Consider the following 20831-nt stretch of genomic DNA (forward strand, 5'->3'; position numbering starts at 1 on the left):
GGCCCCGCCTCGCTGGGGAGCGCGGGTCCCGCCCCGCGCACGCGCCGCTCGGAGCCGCAGCAGCTGGTGCTGCCGAAACGCGGCCTTTCCCGGGATCCGGTTTTGGTGCAGACGGTCCCGCTCCCTCGCGCTCTGGCGGGGGCTCCCGTAACTCTGCAAAAAGGTGTTTTCTTGAACAAGGCATTGGTTGTTACCTTATGTGCATACAAATAGTTTCTGTAAATGTTTAACGATTCTCCAGCACTATCATTGGCTGTCTCCAGTGAGATGCTCTATGAAAGGTTCCCACCTTTGATACAAACGTGGAATAATAGAATTGCCCAGGGAAGCTGTGGCTGCCCCATCCCTGGCAGTGTTGAAGGTTGGATGGGGCTTGTGCAGCCTGGGCTGCTGGGAGGTGTCCCTGCCCATGCAGGGGAGTTGGAATTAAATGATCTTGATGGCCCTTCCAACCTTCACCCTTCTATGATTTCATTATTCTGTTCTACCACTGTTCCAACCTGACTGTTCCCACAGATGTATGCAGGGCAGGCAAGTTTGTTCACAGACTAGCTGGAGGAATAAAATACATATTCATCAGCTAAAACCTTTTCTGTTTGATTTTGACCTCAGTGAAAATTATTATCCAAGAAAACAGAGTCATGAACATTAACAATAATTCTCATCTCAATTATTGAGAAATATAATTTGTAAATGATTAGTTAGTATTCTTAAAAAATTTATGAGAATGTTCTTTATTATAATACTTCATACTATAAATAGTCCTATTCTTTCTCTTTATTACATTTATACTGATGCCTCTTTGTCACAAAGAGTTAACATTTGTAAGAGAATTTAAGAGCCTTTCAGTAATTTGGCACATCAGTTTTAGCTCAGCTATTATCTAGCTGCATCAAGATATTAATGTAGTCATCTCTCTTTAGTCTCAATGAATTACTATAAAAATGTCAAACAATTAGATTATATTGGCCAACACAGCCCTGTTTGATTGAGTACAGATGTAGGCCACGTCCCTTGAATCACACTGATGAAGAAGCAGAAAGGCTTGCAGAACTCCAGTGCAAATATATTTCAATATACATACCATTTAGGTTTCTAATGTCAATACTTGCTGTACAAATAACCGAAAAATGCTAAATAGGTATTTTCAGATGGAATAAAAGTCAATGTCATTCAGGACAAATACTAATATGCTCTGTTGGAGGAGAAAAAAACCCTATAAAAACAGTGCAGCAGTCAGTATGCTAGTACAGACACTGTTCCACTGCACAGATGTGACTAGACCAAGGGAGCAACATGGATGTCTCTCACCTGTGGGAACTGTGCTGCTTACCTTCTGTTTCTGCCTGGACCAGGACATCTAACACACACTTCTGTATCAGGAAAACAACCAGTGGCTAAATACTTGATAGAGAGACCTGGTTATAAATGTCTCAGTGTTGGTTGCTGTGCCATTTTGGATGTCAGGATGACTGTGGACTTCCCTTTTTCTGCATGTACAACATGTGCACCCCTATCACAGAACGAGTAGGAAGGGTCATGTCCTTACAAATGAAACAGCTCCCAACCACCTGGTGTCCACACAGACCAGATGTTATTAAAAGGTAAAGATGTGCTGTAATAACGTAAAAGCTGAAGAGAGTTTCTGCCCCATGTATGAAAAAAATTCAGAACATGGTTGAGTTGTTCACATTTTGCTAGGACAGACACACCACAGGCATTCCCACTCTACCCCAGCAAATCTCTATCCATGTGCATCTGAGCTGGTACTGGGTCTTGAGCAGCAGTGCAGGAGCAAGTGTGCACCTGTGATATCAGGCTGTAAGATTACAGGCTCATCTTAAACAGAAAGGCCCCATGAGGAAGGAACTCTAGTAACCTGAACAGGGAGTCCAGGAAGTTGCCACTCACAGGGCTATCAAAGCAAGACAATCCGCCTGTTGCCTTGGGATAAAACTCACTGAGATGGGTCAAGGAGAGAATTCCCTTCTTCTATGCTTTGCAGACTGAAGAGGGTCATCACCTAGAGCAGTATATGGGATGCAGGCAAAAATACAGTTTTGGAGTTTAAAAATCTAGTGTGAGATGTTGTAAGGTGTTGATGGGAATTGATGAGACTTGCAGGATGTTTAGAGGCAGGACCAAAGGTGGGGAAAAGGAAGTCTCAAGATGCGTCAGGTGCAGGGAGACAGAGGGAAAGGGTCTAAAGGTGTCAACTGCACATCAACAGGCTGCTCCTCAGCATTGTCTGACTGAACTACAGGTGACCTCCACACTCTGTCCCATCTCATTAATCCTAACTATACTGTGCTCTGAGGGGGCAGAGTGAACCTGAGTAAGCTGCCAGTTGCTAAGATAACCAAGTGAGAAACCAGTGAGTAGGATAAGAAATCTGAGTACCTGCAGCTGCAGTAGGGCTGTTAACATCCAAAGCTCATCTGTTTGGGTGTTGGCAACTGGGCAGAACATCCTGCAGAGACTGAGGAGTAACCGAGCCTTGGTCTGACTCAGGTTTCTGCATTCCAGGGAGAAGCTCATCAGCAGGAGTAGCTAGGGGACACAGACCAGGCATGAATGTGTAATGGAATACAATAGCAAGACTCAAATGACATAGTTAAAGTAAAATGACAGGAGAAAACCTTTCCGTTTACTTTTGCAAGACATAAAAGTAGTGGCTGGTACATATGACACTAGTTTATGTTTCACAGACACTGTGACTGGTGCTCTAGCAGGGCAGTAAGGCAGGCAGGAAAAACTATCTGCTCACTTGCACAATCATTTCACAGCACTCTACCTCAGGTAGTGCTGAAGGCTGTCCAGGGCTAGGAATTTGGGAAGTACTACTGTGCTAGACATGACTAACTGCCTGCATGGAAAAGAGGGCACTGTTCTCTCCAAACCCCTTCTGAACTGAGTCACTGCATTTTTTTAATGTGGCTATCACAGATCTGGTAGGTCCTTACAAGGCAGGCTCCTTACAAGAGCCAAGGCATTGCATTCTAGCCTTTTGTTAATTATTAGTCAATGATGACAACAGTACATTTATTCCTTATGATTTCTAAGTGATATTGGGGTTCTGATTCAGTGACTATGTAGGGGAACAGGTTTCCCTCTAGTAAATACTATTGCAATATCATGCCTGTTGCTATCAGCAATTTAACTGCTACCTCACTATAAGAATTAACCAAATCGTTACAGCCAGCCATCTACATACCTCAGCTACTTCAAGAGCTACAAGTTCAGATAAATTCTGAGGACATGACAAAACTGCAAATATTTTTGTAAGCCATTCTTTTCTTTTTTTTTCCAACAGAAACTCTTAGTTCCCTGACAACTATGGACAGGTAGTTAATATGTACCTGTCACATCAGTAGAAGAACAGTCTGTCCAGGCTGCTGCAAGAATGCCGAGAACTTCAGCAGACAATCCCATTATTACTAGAACCAGGGTCAGGATGTGTGCTCTGAGCAGAATAAATGTTTCTAACACAAACTTTTTTCCCCTCCATGTTACTCTTCTCTTCCAGGATACTGCAGATTAGAGTTCTACTTCCAATCCCATTGTCACTGTTGTCTCCTTCAGTTCACTTTATATTTCTCTCCATGCCATCCACAGCAGCTTTCTAAATGACACTTCTGGCCAACAGTATGAAACCATTTTCCCTGACTGATTACCACAGTGAAGGTGTGATCAATCAGAACAAATTTTATACAGTGATCTGTCTCGTAAAATCTTGGCATTAAACAGAGAAAGAAGGCAGAGAATAGTGTGGTCACTGTCACTGTGACATGATTAAGAAGTATGATCTAGCAGCCAGTAAGCAGTCAGATAGCAAAACACTCCTAATATTTAATATTTTCATAAGCAAATTACTACAGTTTGTCCAGGAAATTTCGCATCTGCACTTTTGAAAAACCCAGGTTTGAGGTTTTTTTTTTTGTTGCAACTTTGTCTGCATTGTAGCAACTATTGACTTCTTTCACAACTGACATACTTGTGCAAAATTATGAAAAAAGGCAAAACCAAAATTAAGAAGTATTTTAGACAATAATGGACCTGAATCAGTTTTCTTATCTGTAAGTGTCCTTATCAGTGTTTGTATCTGTAGCTTTCCTCAGTGCACCTGTAGCATGGAAAAATTGTTTTATCAACTCTTGAACTATTGAACTTTTGAATATGGGCATAAAACAATCAATAAAATATGGGTCTAAACCATCCATTCTGGTAAAAAACTTGTCTTGCAACAGCAACCTTCCTTCCTTAAAAAAATTAAGTAATTGAAAAGACTAGAGGAGAACACAGAAAAATAATAAAATATCTTTTCTGATGTATGTTCAGAAAAGAAACAACATTTCCTGATTAGTGCAGCCCTGGTGGAGGTTTCTGGAAGAGCTGTTCATCTTTGTGGACATCTAGTTTCTCCTAACAATTTCAAATGGTAAACATCAAGTGTGAGAACATAAGAAATTAGAGCTCAGTGCTGATCTTGCTTTCAGTTTCATCTTGCCAGTTTTCTCCCTCTTCTGCCACCATGTGTCAGGCTGAAGCATTATAAGAAACAAAGCAAAAATACCTCAGAGTAGCAATTCACTGATAAGGAAATATCTCCCAAAATATTTCCCACAGTAATGGACACTACCACCAAACTGAAAAGCCAAGTGAAAAGAGGGGGATGTTATGTTTGAAAGTTTTTGGACATCCAGTTGAATGTATATGATTTTTATTAATGACATCTTCACTTGCTGATGTTGACACAAAACACTAAGGCTTAAGACTATGATTATTGAAGATTATCTCCCTTTCAATTTCTTGTATCTTCTTGGCCTAAGATACAGGCCTTTAATTCTGGAAGGGGTCTATTCTGTTTGCTTCAAATGGATTGAACTTACACATGTACTCTCTTGGCATTGGAAGAATACATTCCACAGCAGATGTACTACTGTGAACATAATGTGTATTTAGTATATTAAAATATATACATATATTTAATGATAGCCAGATCCAGATTTTGGGGAATACATTTTGCATACTAGAGACACTGTTAACATATCATACTGGATTTTTGTAAAAATGGGATTAAATGATCTAAAATTATCCTCATACCATAAATCCCAGGCAACCCTCTGGAAAGCTGCAATTTATTAAAATGGTTTCCTCTCTTCTTACACTTGCATGAAGACTTCTGTGACTGCTGCTTTTAAAAATGGTACCTACTAGGTTAACTGAAGTTATGTTCCACAAGTTCCATGTTCCATGCTCACTGGCAGAGAAATACTTGAGTATTGACTCAGCTCTTCCAGACTGGCAAGTATTTTAGGACACATAAACATGCCTTCAGCTTTAATTTGATCACATTCTCAAAATCCATGCTAGTAACTGTCTGTTACTGTATCCACATAAAGACACTTCAGTTGGCAGCATGAATTAATTTCTGAGAGGTACCTTTAGAAGCTCCTCCTTGTGGCTTTACAGCCATTGAGCTGGTCTGTCATCCACTGGATACAGGAGAAGGGATTTGTATTCCCACAGTATGGTTGGCTCCCCTCTGACACCCTATTCTTGGATGGCTTTCAGGTCAGGGTGCTAGAGCACGGGTCAGAATGCTTAGCAGGTTGTAAAGTCATTAGGTTAGTGTTCAAACTCAGACAAACGGGCTTAAATTGTAATGGGGATCTATCTTCACAAGACTCTGGAAGCTGCTGGTTTCCCACCTGCAGCAGCTGCTGAGCTTTGGCAGCTCTGACACCTCCCATTTCACAGCAAACTGCTGCAACTCTGCCCTGCAGACCCTGCAGAACTCCACGGTTTCCTTGGACAGCCACCCACTACTCAAGTTATGTTCTTGTCCTCAAATATTATCAGTAAATTCACTATGATTTTTTTTCACCTCACATTTTTTAGATTACATAAATTTTAGCTGACCAATTCTTTTCATGCTCAAATATATTATGAAATGTCATTTCTGTTAAGAAAGCTAATTGATACTGTGATTTCTTATGTTGCCGAGACATAATTCAGAAAGTTATTCTAAAGCCGTTGATACCTGGAATAGCACCATTTAATTTTTCTGGTATGAATGGGAATGATGTGGTGCCATGTAGATGAAATATTTTCAGAAGCTTTTATTCTTCTTGTTTGGGCTTGTGCCAATGTCTTTCTAGTAGAGAGCTCATACGTCATAAGATGTATCTACTGTAATTTATTCCTTGGTCATTACTCAGTAGGATTTTTTCTTCCTAATTGCTGAACAACATATATTTAAAAAAGAGGTTACAGTCAAATAAATGGAGACCATTCTCTAGAATACTCCAGGAAGTAAAAAAAATATTTTTATTAAATAAAAATAGTTTAAAAATTGTTTTCATTAATAAAAATATCTCTCTTCATATGATAAAAAGAAGTTCTTGCTCTTGTGAAGCCCTAGCATCCAGCTCTGGCATCCCCAGGACAAGAAGGACATGGAGCTGTTGGAGCAGGTCCAGAGACCACAAAGATGCTCCAAGGGCTGGAGCAGATCTGCTCTGGAGACAGGCTGGGATGTTCAGCCTGCAGAGGAAGAGTCTCTAGGGAGACTTTACTGCAGCCTTTCAATATAGAAAGGAATCTTACAATAAAGATGGAGAGAGACTTTTACAAAAGCCTGTAGTGGTAGGAGAGGGGACAATGGTTTTAAACTGAAAGACTGACTTAGCTTCTTACATGCACAGATTTGTCAGGCATTATTACAGTGCATTTATTGTTAACTCTAAGTGGGGTCTTCGTATGTTTCCTAATTAAAACTCATTTTGTTCTCACAGAGGAGTCCTCCTGCCTAAGCTTTCAATCACAATCTGAAGAATATAGGAAAATGTAAAGCATTTAGTTGCTTATTCAAATCAGGTTCTGAAACAAAAATTTTCTAGTGTTCCTTGTTACATTCATATTTACTGTCTTGAACAGACAAGCATTCTGAACTCCCAAACTCTATCAGCTGAGCTGCTGAATCCTTCATCTGTACAAGGATTGCTACAGAAAGAAATACCAAAGAAGTTAATTTGTCTGTGCTATATTCTTTTGAAATAATTCCAAATTCTACTACATATCTTTCCCTGAAGTAACTCTTCACTTTTGTACAATCACGTCACCACATTTTGTTGCAAACTTATAATGGAAAAGAAGACACTTACTTCTGGTACTAATTCCCAAAAGAATGAACTAGAGGTCTCCTTATGTCACAAGGCATATCCTTTGTCACCTCAAGCACAGCTTTTCATCTGCTTGTGTAGTCCTATGACTATGAATAATTTTACTGACTGGTACTTAGCTCAGAAATACAGATAATACTCTGTTTCCCATGCAATCAGCTTATGATGCAGCTCACAGCCCCAGGTCTATTTCAGTGCCTCAGCAGTGCCAGACACACCACGTGGCCACATGTCCCCCACTCTGCTGCACTTACCAGCCCATGCTGCCCTTTGGGGTGTTCTGCCACAGTGTCTCCCATTACTATTCCCACTAGCTTCCTCTCAACAAGAGAAGCTTTCAGATCTGAAGGTTCCTGGATAAGGCCATTACTTTACTGATGCTTTCTGATAAAGTTGTGCTGTCAGACTGCAAAGAAATTTTTGGTCATACTCATTCATCTTTCTGACAGAGGCTGTTGCAATGTAGTTAGGGTTAAAGTACCAAATACAGATGGGAATATTTTTGGAGAAAAACACTTTGGTAGATTAAGTTATTTCCATCAGTTTCATAAATGAAACCACAGTAGCAAACTATGCAGTAAGAACATTGTATCAATGGCTTTTCTAAGCTTTGTAAGCTTGCCAGTTTTTTCCTGCATTATTCTCCAAGAACTACACTGTAATTTCTGAAGCATCAAAACTTTTCTGGACTTCATTACTTACAAAATTTCTTATTTTAAGAAGGTGGAAGTTAAAACAAATTCATGAAACCTGTCATGTAGCAAGGCAGACAAAGCTTCATGTTTCCCACCAAATTCACTTCTTTTTTCAAGGCCTTTTATGTTACAGAAGAAGCAGCAAGAGAAATGGCATTTAGGTTAAAAACACCATTAACAGCAGGGAAAAACAATTTCACAGCAATGATTGTGATGGAGAATGATGTGGAAATTAATACTTTACATGTCAGTTTTTTGTAATTATGGTCAATATAGCCCTACAGCTCTTACCAGGCTCTAAGTAACTACAGCACAGCAAGTAGCCAAGAACAGTATCTTTTCAGTGCCATTTAATGCTCTATTCTGTCAGGAACACAAAAAAAAATATATCACAGGAAACAGACATCACTGGGAAAAAGAGAGACTCTTAAAAAATGGTTTTTAATTATTAAATAATAATGACTAAAGTTCTGTCCTTTCCCTAAGTGCTAAATTATTTTTCTTTTTTCCTACCATCATCACTACAAGTAAATTTTTGAAGTATGTATTAAAAAAATGCATTGTTGATTAATAGAGAACGTTACAAACTTTATATATGTAATATTCTAAAATCCAAAATAATGTTAATTAATATTTATATGTTATTCAAGAAATCCATAGGGAAATAAGGAAAGCAAAACAACTATAAAACATTTTCTTTAATAGTATCTTGTTTTCTAATTAAACTACAGCTACTGCTATATAAAAAGTTAAAAATCAATTAACTCAGAATAAGGTGACCTGGTAAATGTTACAGCTATGCTCCTGACAAGTCTTCCACTTAAAAATAAAATACATCAAGGAAAGGTTTTTCCAAATGGAAGTACTGACAGTGATCCATTCCAATTCCACACATGCATCAATGCCCAAAAACACCAGCCTCGTTTCCTTTAATGTCAGGGTTTTTTAAATTTCCTTTATCTGCTGTTGCTCACCAGGATCTTCTAAGGGATTCACCAAATTCAGAAAACCTTAGAGTACTCACTGAAATTGCTAAAATACAAGTTCTTTGGTATTTTTCCGGCACTTTTTCCAACATCAAACCGTTAACATCTGAAATGGAAATCAACCTCTCAGGAAAAGTGACACAAACTACGCCCTGGTGAGGTTGGGCAAACCGTACAGGACACAGTTGGACCGCGACGGGAGAGCGGCAGGAAGAGGAGGGGCCTGATCTTCTGCCGTGTCCCCGGGGGACCCGGGAACTCCTGCGGCCACTGCAAAACATTTGGAAAGCACTGTTATTCTGAGCGTGACTGAAAGTAAGAAGTGCAGCAACTTATCACATCTTGTCTTTCGTTAATATCTGTGGCACTTTTATAATAGTCTTTAATAATACTAACTGCCATGGTACCCAAGAAGCACTTTCTGAAGAAATAAAAACTGGGCAACGTTTCTGATCTCAACTCTCTCTCTTCAGTTCCATGACTGTAACTTGCAATTAGAATTTATTTTATTTATGCTTGTTTTAAGAGGTAAGTCCCATGCAATGAAATATATCAATATATTTTTATAAACACTATATTAAAAGTTGTTTTACTAAAAAAATCCTTCTCTCCTCCCCAGTAAGATGCCAGGTGGAATTTCATAGATATATATAGTGTGTGCCCTCTACAATGCAGGCTGTGTAGTCACTGCAGCTTCAACTTATCTTTCTGCAGTCTATAATCCATACCATAATATTGTTCATCTCATGCTCCTGATGTAACTTTTCAGTCACATGGCTTCATTTTGTGACAGTTCAGAGGAGCAGGAATTTTAGCTTTTGGTCAGCTATGACAGTGTCTCCCTCAAAATTTTACAGATGTAAAATACAAATACTCAAATTACAATATAGTATCAGTGGTCTTCCCACTCTCAGCTTTTGTAACAAGTGTCACAAACATTTCTCATAGCTCACCTGAAAGCTTTCACTTATACCTGTGAACTACCCATAGGTCTACCAGGTCCCAGTTAACATGCACTCCCAGTCTGTTGTGCTAATTCTTTTTAATTCTTACTTTTAATGGAATCTCTTTCCTTGTCAGTCTTTCCCTTCTGAAGAACATGGACTGTCTGCCCAATTGTTCTACCCAAGCTCAAGAAATCTGGAAAGAAATGTTAGTTTCTGTGAGTTTTTAACAGAAGTTTTAAAAAAACAGAAAATATCAACCATACAGCCTGGTGTCTTCACTTTTAAAGCTTAAGGAAAAATGATACCTTTACAGATTTAGTTTTGTATCTCTACAGATGTGTGTTATCTCCAGCTTTTGTTGTCCCCAAAGTTGATGTAACTACAGATTGTCAAGTCCTGGGGCACTGCTCCTCACCACAGAAATCCTGTTCTTACCATATGACCATAAATAACCCCCACTAAAACTGATTTATACAGGTTATTGTTCCGTTTGAAAGAACAACCTGTCAACAACACGGTGGCTCCTGCAAGCAGTTTATCTCCTGTGGAAACTCCAGGCAAAATCTGGTGAGGAGCAAAGAAAGAAGAGAAATAGGAGACAAGTAGCTCCACACACTCCATGAGTGCCTGAAACCATGTACATGCCAACAAAGATGAACACACCAACTTACTCTGGGACACAACCTCGAGCCTCTCTGCGTTCTCCTGCGCGGAGGTGAACCACTGGTTGATCAGCATGGAGCGGACACCAGCAAGGCTCAGGAGCATTGCTGTCTCTGTTGACCCCTCTACAGCAGTATGTAGACAGCTCAAGAAAATAAAAAGCATGAGATCGAGCAACTAAAACTGTACATAACTTATTAAAAAATATAACCAGATATACAACACTTCTTAATCAGGGGGAAAGGGAAGGCTAGAATGCATTTTCTTGTACGCTGGGCATAATGTGTTTTCTAACATTCATACAAGCACCTTAAATTCAATACAAAGAATTAGGTAACCTACTCATCTTTTCATGATGCAGTTTTACCATGTGGATTGCTTCCTGTCAGGAAATGTGAAAGGAGTAATGCACTAACTTGTACAAAATACTGCAGAATACCCTTTGTAAAACAGTCAAAATGCTGGGAATCAGGTGAAAAGACTTGTTCAGTTCTGCTTAACTGCTAAAGGTAAACAAAAGTTTCTGCAGGAACCAAAAGCTTCTTTGTTAAGTGTGGCATTAGTTTGGAGACTTAAAAGCAAATCACTTGTGAAGTGGAATTAGATGTTTTTACTACTGAATATTTAAGTATCTTTGGCATAATTTTTTTAGTAATGGGAGTGGAGTGATAGTATTTAGGGTTGGAACTGCAGGGAACTGAAGGATGAATCTGTTTTTTATCAGCCCCTGCTTTTCATGCTAACTTTACTGGAAGATGGAAATGGAAGTATTCTGTAACCTGGGGAGATGCTGCTTGTCTGTGCAGTTATGTGACTTGGTTTTAACTGAATGTTATTCTAACCTTTCTGGAAGCTTTTAGGCTTAAACATGTAAATCCTGCTGACAGATTCACTCATCTATTAAAGTAAGACTAAAGTTCAGAGTTGGAAAAACTGGTTTAAGGAATTGTGTTTTGTTTGGGTTTAGGAAATGGCTGTTCAGGGGAGGTGAAAAAGGTTATTAAAAACACCAGGAGGTTGTTTAAACAGTCCGAGATCTGCATATTTGCATATGTAGATGTGTGTACAACCTGCCTTACACACAATTAATTTTAACTTAGACGTTGCTGCAATAATTAAATTGGTTTTTTAGAGAAATTTTTTTTGTATTTCTTTTTCAAGGAATGAATCATCAGAGACTGAAGCAACAGGACTGGGTAGATGATTTCATCAGCTGCAGAACTATGGCAGAATTAAATACAAATATTTATAACTCAAAATTGTAACTTTGTTTTGAAAAAAACAAACAGCTGTGTTCTGGACTTTATCATAAAATGGCAAAGGTTGGCAAATGCAGGCAAAACTGGTGAAGGTTGGAAGGGACCTTAAAGATCATCACGTTCCAACCCCCCTGCACGGGCAGGGACACCTCCCACCAGACCAGGCTGCACAAGCCCCATCCAACCTGCCCTTGGATACTTCCAGGGATAGGGCAGCCACAGGTTCCCTGGGCAACCTGGGCCAGTGCCTTCCTGCCCTCGTGGTAAAGAATTTATTCCTGATATCTAACCTAAACCTCCCCTCTCTCAGTTTAAAACCATCACCTCTCATCCTATCACTATCTTCTCTGATGAAAAGTCCTTTCCCAGCTTCCCTGGAGCCCCTTCAGGCACTGGAAGGTGCTCTAAGGTCTCCCTGGAGCTTTCTCTTCTCCAGGCTGAACACCCCAACTCTCTCAGCCTATCAAAATAAACCAAAATATTTACCAAGATCAACATTATCCTACCTTTTGTGGATACTGGAGTTTCTAATTCTTTGATAACTTTGCTTCGATCGCACCAGATCTAGGAGCATCATCAAATGGCATCCTGGAAAAAATATATTATAGCAATGGTATTTGCACTAATAATAATGCCCAACGTAATAAATACAACTAAATTAGACCTTTCTTAAGTTAATTACTTTCTTGAACATAGTCTAAATATCTAAAATTTATATATTTCAGCCAATATTGTAAAGGATTAGATGAAAGAACACTAACAAAGCCATCCTAACAATATTTGATGTAACTTTGCTACGCTTTTCCACCGTGTTGCAGGATTTTTTCCAGTGCCAGCTCACCACAAGCATAAAGTCCATATACCACTTATTCCAGGCCAATGGCCTGTATCACTCAATTCTGTAGTTATAAACTCGTCTAAGATGGAGATAGATAAATGCACAAGCCCCATCCAGCCTGGCATTCATCATTAATCCAATTGTGACAGAAAACTCTGCTTTGCCTAAGTGGAGACTGAGAAATTTTGGAGAAGTGGTACCGCAGAGGTTGTTCTTAATAATAATTTTTTTAATTGTTAATAAATAATAAATTTCATGGAAAAAGAGAGTAGTTATTGGGAAAACCACCAGATGATGACTCAATTATTTTACCTTAAGAAATTCCAACATTTGGAAGTGGGGAAGGACTTAGCTTCTTGGTGAGGAATAAAAAGAAAGCTGTGCAGCTGAATCAAACCTGGGTAATGCAAAGTGTTTCTGATTAAAACCCCAGATCTTGAAAAAAGCCCTTAACTTCTAACATCAATACTGTGGTACTGATATAGCATGAAATAAACACAACTGGGAACAAAAGGTGGTACAATTAAAAAAATAAGTAAGTTCAGTTTGCTTATCTCACCTGGGATGTTCATAGCAACCAGCCTGCTGGGTAAAACATGGGACATGAATCTCTCCATCCCGTAGAATAGAAATGCACTGCAGTTTGTCAGCAGCTGCTCCCAGTCAGCTTGACTGAAAGGAAAGAAGAAAAAAAGAAAGAAGTTACTTTTGTGTTACTATTTTACAAGACTATTTCTTGGAAATTATCCATAGCAAACATGTCAGTGTCATTTACTTCAGAAATATTTACAGGAAAAGTCAGCATGCAAAGCATGAAGACAAACAAGACTGCAGAATAATATCGAAAGTGTGCTAACTCATATGGACTTATTAATAATTTTAACAGGAAGGCATACTTAGTTTAGTAGCTTCTCAAACAAGAGGCATGATGCGCTTCTAGATAAATAGCATACTCTCCTAAAAAAGACTAAGTTATTGCTGTAGGCACTGTACAGCTTTGCAGGAGCAGTACTTGGTCTAACATCCATGCTTGCACCCACCAGGACATGAAGAAATCAGGTTTTGAAAAGAGATGTAAATGAGCAGCCTAGCTGGCAGCAAAAACTATGCCATTTGGGAACAGGTAACAAAATCTTTGTAATTGTTACGAAGAAAGCCTAGAGCCCCTAGACAGTGATTTACCTAAGCAGAGAGGATGTCAAGGGACAGATTAACATGACAGCTATAAAGGCAGATCCAGCAATGACTCTTTTGACTCGCCCACAGAACTTGTCACTGCTTTACCTTTTGAGATCCCTTTTATCCCTCTATTGCTATGATCTTAGCAGTGAAGTACTTCTATCAAGAAGTGTGGGAAAGGGTTCGTCTTCCCCACATCAGTCTAAACAAAATGCCAGCGAAGGCCTCTGCTGATTATTCCCTGCTCACGGACTAAACAGACTTGCTTCTCAAGGACAACTGAACCCAAAACAAGGGATGTGGTGCGGGACAGAAAGGATGGGCCACAAGCCATCCTGTGCCCCTGGCAGTCACCGCCCTAACTTGGGGCTCATGGACGCTCCTTGGCTCTGGGCAGTGACACTGACTGGACAGGGGGGTCATGGGGGGGGGGTGTTAAAAGGCACCGAGTGCAGCAGGTGGGGCCGAGGCCTGCCCGGATGTTCCCACGTGGGCTCCCGCCCTCTCCTTTGATCCACAACCCTCTCACGGGAGAAGGCCTTAACAGCACAGCTTCCCTGATCCCTGGTAGCCATTTGCCATGTTTGCGTTTTCCCTAAGCCTCATCCCTCAGTTTGTGTCAACCCTTAATAAACCGATTAATTCGTGCAGCAAACACTGGTCTCAGAGGCAATGTCTGAGCGCGGGGGGTGCATCCGAACCGCCGCCCCAAAACACGGCCCCGCAGCGGCCGCTCCTCCGCGACAGGCAGCGCCGCGTGTGGCCCTCGGGCTCGTCACAAACCCCTGCACACCGGGGGAGCCCCTGACAGCCGGGACCCCCCGGGATCGGCTCGCAACAAGAAGGAAGCGAGTTTATGCAGAAACTCCCTAAAATGGTACTAGCTGCACAATCAGATGCTTGAAATGGTGAACTGAGATGAACTTTCACTGCTTTGCTTCTGAAACTGGTGCTCAATCTTACAGCTGCCTTTTCACACTTGGATTTAAAAACTGTTACGAGCAAAGCCAGAAATCACATGCCTGCTCTCGTACACACATAATACTCATCAAAAACTGCACCAAGAGACTTTCTGTCCAAACTGGATTATCCGTATGTACAGCAATTCTGACACAATCAATCTGGCTCAATCACTCTGTGGCACTGAATTTCAGATCCCTGAAATATTCTGTCTACAGATCTAATTATGTGTTTGAAACAAAGAGAGTGATTAGCTTTGTGTTTAACAGCTGAGCAAAATGTGACCCTACTTTATGACTGAAGCCTCTGGGAATAGGCACAATTTTAAAAAATAAACGTGGATAAAACACAAAAGCAGACAGAGTATTACAAACCTTGGAACGTGTATGTTGCCAATAACTCCTTCCCAGTGTACTGTAAATGGGTCATGGTATTTTTCTAGGATTTCCTTTATTTTTTGAGAAGGACTGAAAGCTTCTGTAACAACACATTTCATCATTATGAGCTTAATATGCCACAAAGGATGTTGGACAATTTTAATTTCAATAACTTCAAATGACAATACAATATTTAGAGGTTTTTGGGGCATCACTAGATCGTACGTTTTTTGAAACCTAAGTCTGGCTTTTAAAACTATAGCAACTGTGACATTTTCCTAGTGAAATTGTTTGCAATTCTCCTTTGAAAGGTACATTTTATAATTGACAAGGATTATTTGGTAGACAGGTTAATGACTTAAAAGCACGAAGAAAAAATCCTAGATACCCTGAGAACACTCTAAAGAAATGAAAACACCAGCACTGCTCATACAGTTCTGTTCTAGAGGCTCAGAACTGAGTTTCCAGAGCCCTGAAAATTTTTAACAGCCTTTCAGAACCTGCAGGGCCTAAAGGAAAGGTGGGGAGGGACTTCTGATAAGGGGATGGAGTGACAGGACAAGGGGAAATGGTTTCAAACTGGAAGAGGGGAGATTGAGATGAGATATTACTTGAACACTTGTTGAAGTGTTGTTGCCCTCAACATGTTGAAGGGCAGATTGGATGGGGCTTGGAGCAACCTGGTCTGGTGGGAGGTGTCCCTGCCCATGCAGGGGGGTTGGAACTGGGTGATCTTTAAGGTCCCTTTCAGCCAAAACCAGTCTGGGGTTCTGTGATATACTACCTGCATCTCTTCCTTCATCATAGGGATCCACAATGTCTGACAAACAGTTAAGTGGAAACAATGCAATGTGAAAAATATAGAAAGAAGGTTTAAATGGTAAACTTAGCTAATAAGTTGTGAAAGGATACATTTAAAATTACGAGTATCAACAGGCAAGCAATTAGAGGATGGAACAGAATCAACTGGTGTCTACAAGTAAAAATAATACATTATTCTATTATATGCAGAAGTTTCAATCAGATATTAACAGTACTGCATTCTGTCAAACAATTAACAAAAGGATGATCTGAAGTTTTGAAAGTAGGATTAAAAGCAGCATAATACTCAGTTGCCACTGGAAATTAAAAGCATAAAGCTATTCTGCACTATCTACACGCATATACATACATTACATATATAACCCATGTGTGCACACATATATAGGTATATATGCATACATACATGTAGATTTATAAAAATATGTCCATACACTATATAAAGTATACTGTATTGTTGAGGGAAGCATTTCAGTAACTTGAAGTAGCTCCCTTGTTGAGCTGTTGGGTACATCACAGTTACACAGAGTAGGATTTTCCAAACAACTCTGTCATTATTGTAAACCCAACAATAATAAAAATTCTTATGGATTTATATGATACTTATTTCACTTCAGAATTCTGATGTATGTAACGAGCTTCTGTGAAAGCCACTTGTATATCTCTAACATTTTTAGACAAAAACAAGAGCTACTCCTATAGAGTTTATTTTTAAAGTGTGAAAAATTAACCTTTTTGACGTTCTTTTTCTGATGAGCTTTTGATTTTGTTTCTTTACGTTTTTCAATATGTGTTTTAGCTTGAGTCTCTGTGGAATTAAAAAGAACAGGGTTTTTTAAGGTACAGGCAGTTTTGGAAAACACAGCTTTCTTGAAGGGCCGCTTATATTTGGTATGATGTAGTAACAACAGATTAAACTAGAAAAAAATACTGATTTGACATCACAGCAAGGCAAGGACATTCCCCAAACCTTCTTGTCTAAAAATAATAGCTTCAAAGTGGAAAATAAGTAAGAGGTGTGATCCCTTAGACATGGAAATGCTTCATTCCATTGCAGATTTAGGACAGGGTTGAACAGTGATTACCAAAGCATCTTCTAAGCCTGTTGCCACATCTACTAATTGCTGATGTTTCTAGAATAACTGAAGTTTCTGTGAGACACACAGAGATCAAAAGGAAGATGAAAGTTTAATATTTGAATCATACTTTTTAGTTCTCTAAGAAATTTTTAAAAAGCAAACTGACATATTTATCACTGCATACATGACAACTGTCCAAGTACAACCTCAGACAGGTCTCAGTGTGCACACCCAGTTGCTGCAGCCTGAGACAGGCTATTGCTTGGTGGTCAGAGCTCCTCCCCTTCAGTGGCTACTTCACTATTGCACAGACATAGACTTTTCAACTGTGCTTCCTCTCATTTCTCTGCTTCTAAAATTATGCAGCCATAGGAGGTTTCACTTTACAAAGGGGCAAAGCAGAAATTGAAAAAAACACCCCACAGGTTCTAAATTTCCTATTTCTAACAGACCTGTAACAGTCTATGACTGTGTATGTAGAGAAAAATATTCTGATCTCAGATTATTCACAATTCATTCCCTTTAGAAAGGAGGGGTGAAACGGAAAAACAGAGGACAGGTTATATTGAAGGCCCTAAATATTAGAAGCACTATTCCAAGAACCTCTCTGGAATATAATACTTTCATGGTACAGAGTGAGATTTTATAAATTTAGCCTAATATTTTTAGCTTAGGCCCACTAGTTTTAATAATTTGAGTTAAAATGTTTCTATCTATATATGAGCAAAATGTTACTTCAAATGTTAACTTTAGTAATAGAAGGTATATATGATTTATACAAAATAACTGCTCAGGGTCTGCATTTATTAATAACTTTTAGAATAAATAGTGTTAATATCCCACAAGGACAAGTTTATCAACTGTCCAACTATCTCCCTTAAAAAAAGTCATTTCACTGAAGGGTGCAAGTGTCTGCAGTAATGGACAAAGTCCATAAAGCCTGTGGGATCTGGGTTTGCTCATGCATGGCCCAAGCATCACTGGATTGACTGGAGACCTTCATGTAATCTTAGCTCTACAGGAAGGAAGAAGCTCCATTACTAGAAGGTTTTTACATTTAGATATTTTGAGCAAAGTCTTACACTAAAGTTAAAGAAAATTAATGGAATTCTAAATTCTTTTTTTAGTTTCTTCAGCACAGCTGAAAACAACTTTAAAGAGTTTAAGACCATACTTACACTACTGCAACTCTGCAAGCCATTTCAGATTCCACTGGCTTTTGCATAATTCTTTAATATGTAGAGGTTATTTTAGATTAGCTAGCACTGCAACTATAATCAGCCAGTATGTTACTGAAATAAGTCTACTGCACTACCTATTGCATCTAAAATACTGGAAACCTATTGTATGTAGCAGTCTTACAGTAAAATATAATACATAATTCATATTATTTAAATTTTAAGTATCTTGTTCATTGCATGATTATGTTAATGCAAAAAATGTATATCTAATAGTACCTGATCCAGCCAGATGTATTCGATTGTAAAGAATCTGGAGAGAAAAATCTCTGGATACAGAACTCACTCCTTCCTCTTTAAAAACACTCAGAGCTTCCAAAGGCAATTCCATAAATAATGCATCTCCCAGTAAAACCACACACAATCCTAAATCCATAGGTACACCTGGAGAAATGTGACAGAACATGACTGAGATTCAGCAGTTCCCATTATGTATATAAATAAGTTAGATATAAACCCTTAAATTTCCTCTGCTATGATGACACTTGATCTCCATTTTACCACAGATTAAGTGCACTATGCAAAAATACTTTTTTAAAAATACCATTACTCCTAAGAATTTGTCAAAACTTCTATGCACATGCACTGCTAATAACCCATTCTTTCAGAGGGAAAAATAGCCCCTTATTACTAGCCAACCCTTTCAGACTGAAGCCCAGGTGTTGGGCTTCAACTTGCACTCAATGAAATGATGTTTGGAAATGCAGAACTGCCTTAGCAGTGTTTGGCTAAAGAGTATAGAGTTCTTAAGGAGCTCTTATCCCATACTAACTGTGTCCTTCTGTAGGAAACTTTTTGTTTATGTTAATTAAGTACTGAGTATAGTAAGGACAAGATTTCCTGTTCTGCAGAGAAATAACAAATACAGGGAAAAGAAGTTATTCAGCCTTGGCAGAACAGAAGCAGCCAGCTGCCAGATTGCAGACATAAATTTCTGCACGTAAAAGCAAATGCAAACTTCACTGCTCCTCACCATAAAGCAAAAAATTCCTCCCCAAAGCAAACCATGGACCTGATTGCCTCTTCTCTTGGCATGTGTTTAGAAACACACTGCAGCACTAGGCTTGCATTAAAGCAAACAACCTGACAGAGTCCCTAAAGTAAAATGCAGGGGAAAAAAACAAAAGAAGATTAAAAGCCTTATGAAAAGTCTCTCTTTTGGCCGTTCTATCCTGGAAAATCTTGTTTTTAATAAAGCCATTTTCTTTAGCTGTCTAAAGCCTTTATAGTTTGGAAGACTGTCAAGACATACAGCAGGAGAACTCCATCCGACATATAAATAATCTCTTTGGAAGTATGCTAAAATACTTTATATAGAAGATAAATTGAAAAAAAAAAATATTGCTAAAGCCTTTTCCTTTTCAGTGGCTGGAAAAACCTGAAACTAAAATGACATCATTTTGGTATCTGTACATACACACACATTGTACTCAACAAAGCACATACCCTGCATTTCAGTCTGTTTGGTGTCCTTCTGTTTCACCTTTTTTTTCCCTTCTTTTATTTTATTTTCAGGTGCTAAAACTGTTATGCTCTGTTTTCTGGGAAGACAAATTTCAGTGAAAATATTACCAGCAGTAGTACTTACAGAAGTAAAAGTTTCCACAGGAAATGCAAAGACAAAACTGCTTCAATCTTACTTAAATGTTATACAAAGGATGTACTATTACTACCTTTGGAAATCCCAAACTTAACAAGTTAAATTATAATGCTTCATGCTGATCTCAATATTGCATAACTTAAGGTGGAGAACAGTGCTTGTTAGAAATGGCCATTAGTCTACCATGTGGCTCAGTCCTCTTAGTCTTGCATTTCCTGCACAGAGTGTCTTTCATGGTGTGAAAAGTTCATTCAGCGGGGTCTGTCCTTGCTAAAACCATTCCTGTATTTGTAGGACTTGAGTCACCATTTTATTGTCACAAATGTTGGTAGAACAAGTCTAAATGTCTTACCTGGTATCAGAAAAATCAAACTGGGACAGCACTGGTTTCAGATATTCTTCCATAATCTCTAGTATTTCAGAGAAATCTGATGTCAAACCATGTCCATCATCATCGGTTCTCTCTGTTGGAGTCTGTCACACACATTGCAACAGAAAACAAAGTACTTACAAAGTGCTATTCAAGAAGGATGGAGCATATACTGTGCTAAATCAGAGGCTAAATCAAGTGACTTGAAACAACATACAATGAAAATTATAAATACAAAAGGTCAGTTTCAAAACTACTTCAAAACATCTCTCCTATCAGCATTTCCAAAAATATTCTAACATAGGATTCAGTATAATATGTCAGTATTTATTATTGAAGTGATTAATATGCTTCTGCAATTTCAATGGGGAACAGCAGAAAAGTCCAGCAGAAAGAAAAGATAATGAGGTGCTCTGAATAACAGTAAGAAATAGTTCAAGGACAACTTGGAGAAGTAAACAGAAACTGCAAGATGAATGTAGAAGCAGCAAATGAAAGCGTGGGGTCAATTCATGAAAAAACTAAACAGAATGAAGAAAATAGATAAGGAGAGAATAGAATCATTAGGGAAATCATTAGAGGAAAATGAAACTAAAAACTGAAGCTTTTAAAAGCCAATATAGATGGACACAAAAAC

General features: G+C 38.9%; 2 protein-coding genes across 2 annotated transcripts in view; both read right to left on the bottom strand.

Moving 5' to 3' along the window:
• Positions 1-7446, bottom strand: part of TCTN3 (tectonic family member 3) — a 20891-nt gene extending 13445 nt beyond the window's left edge. The window contains exon 1 of the mRNA XM_009997542.1: positions 7439-7446. Within this exon, the coding sequence (XP_009995844.1) occupies positions 7439-7446 (8 nt within the window). The remainder of the gene's footprint in view (positions 1-7438) is intronic.
• A 1564-nt stretch (positions 7447-9010) lies between these two features.
• CFAP46 (cilia and flagella associated protein 46) overlaps positions 9011-20831 on the bottom strand; it is a 77181-nt gene continuing 65360 nt past the window's right edge. The window contains exons 48-58 of the mRNA XM_009997544.1: positions 20177-20298; positions 19671-19765; positions 18444-18608; positions 16639-16715; positions 16001-16061; positions 15873-15908; positions 15086-15188; positions 13132-13244; positions 12241-12322; positions 10484-10620; positions 9011-9135 (exon numbers count right to left, since the gene is read on the bottom strand). Coding sequence (XP_009995846.1) covers positions 9011-9135; positions 10484-10620; positions 12241-12322; positions 13132-13244; positions 15086-15188; positions 15873-15908; positions 16001-16061; positions 16639-16715; positions 18444-18608; positions 19671-19765; positions 20177-20298 — 1116 coding nt within the window. The remainder of the gene's footprint in view (positions 9136-10483; positions 10621-12240; positions 12323-13131; positions 13245-15085; positions 15189-15872; positions 15909-16000; positions 16062-16638; positions 16716-18443; positions 18609-19670; positions 19766-20176; positions 20299-20831) is intronic.

Source organism: Chaetura pelagica, unplaced genomic scaffold, assembly GCF_000747805.2.
Source record: "Chaetura pelagica isolate M959 unplaced genomic scaffold, ChaPel_1.0 scaffold185, whole genome shotgun sequence".
NCBI lineage: Eukaryota > Metazoa > Chordata > Aves > Apodiformes > Apodidae > Chaetura > Chaetura pelagica.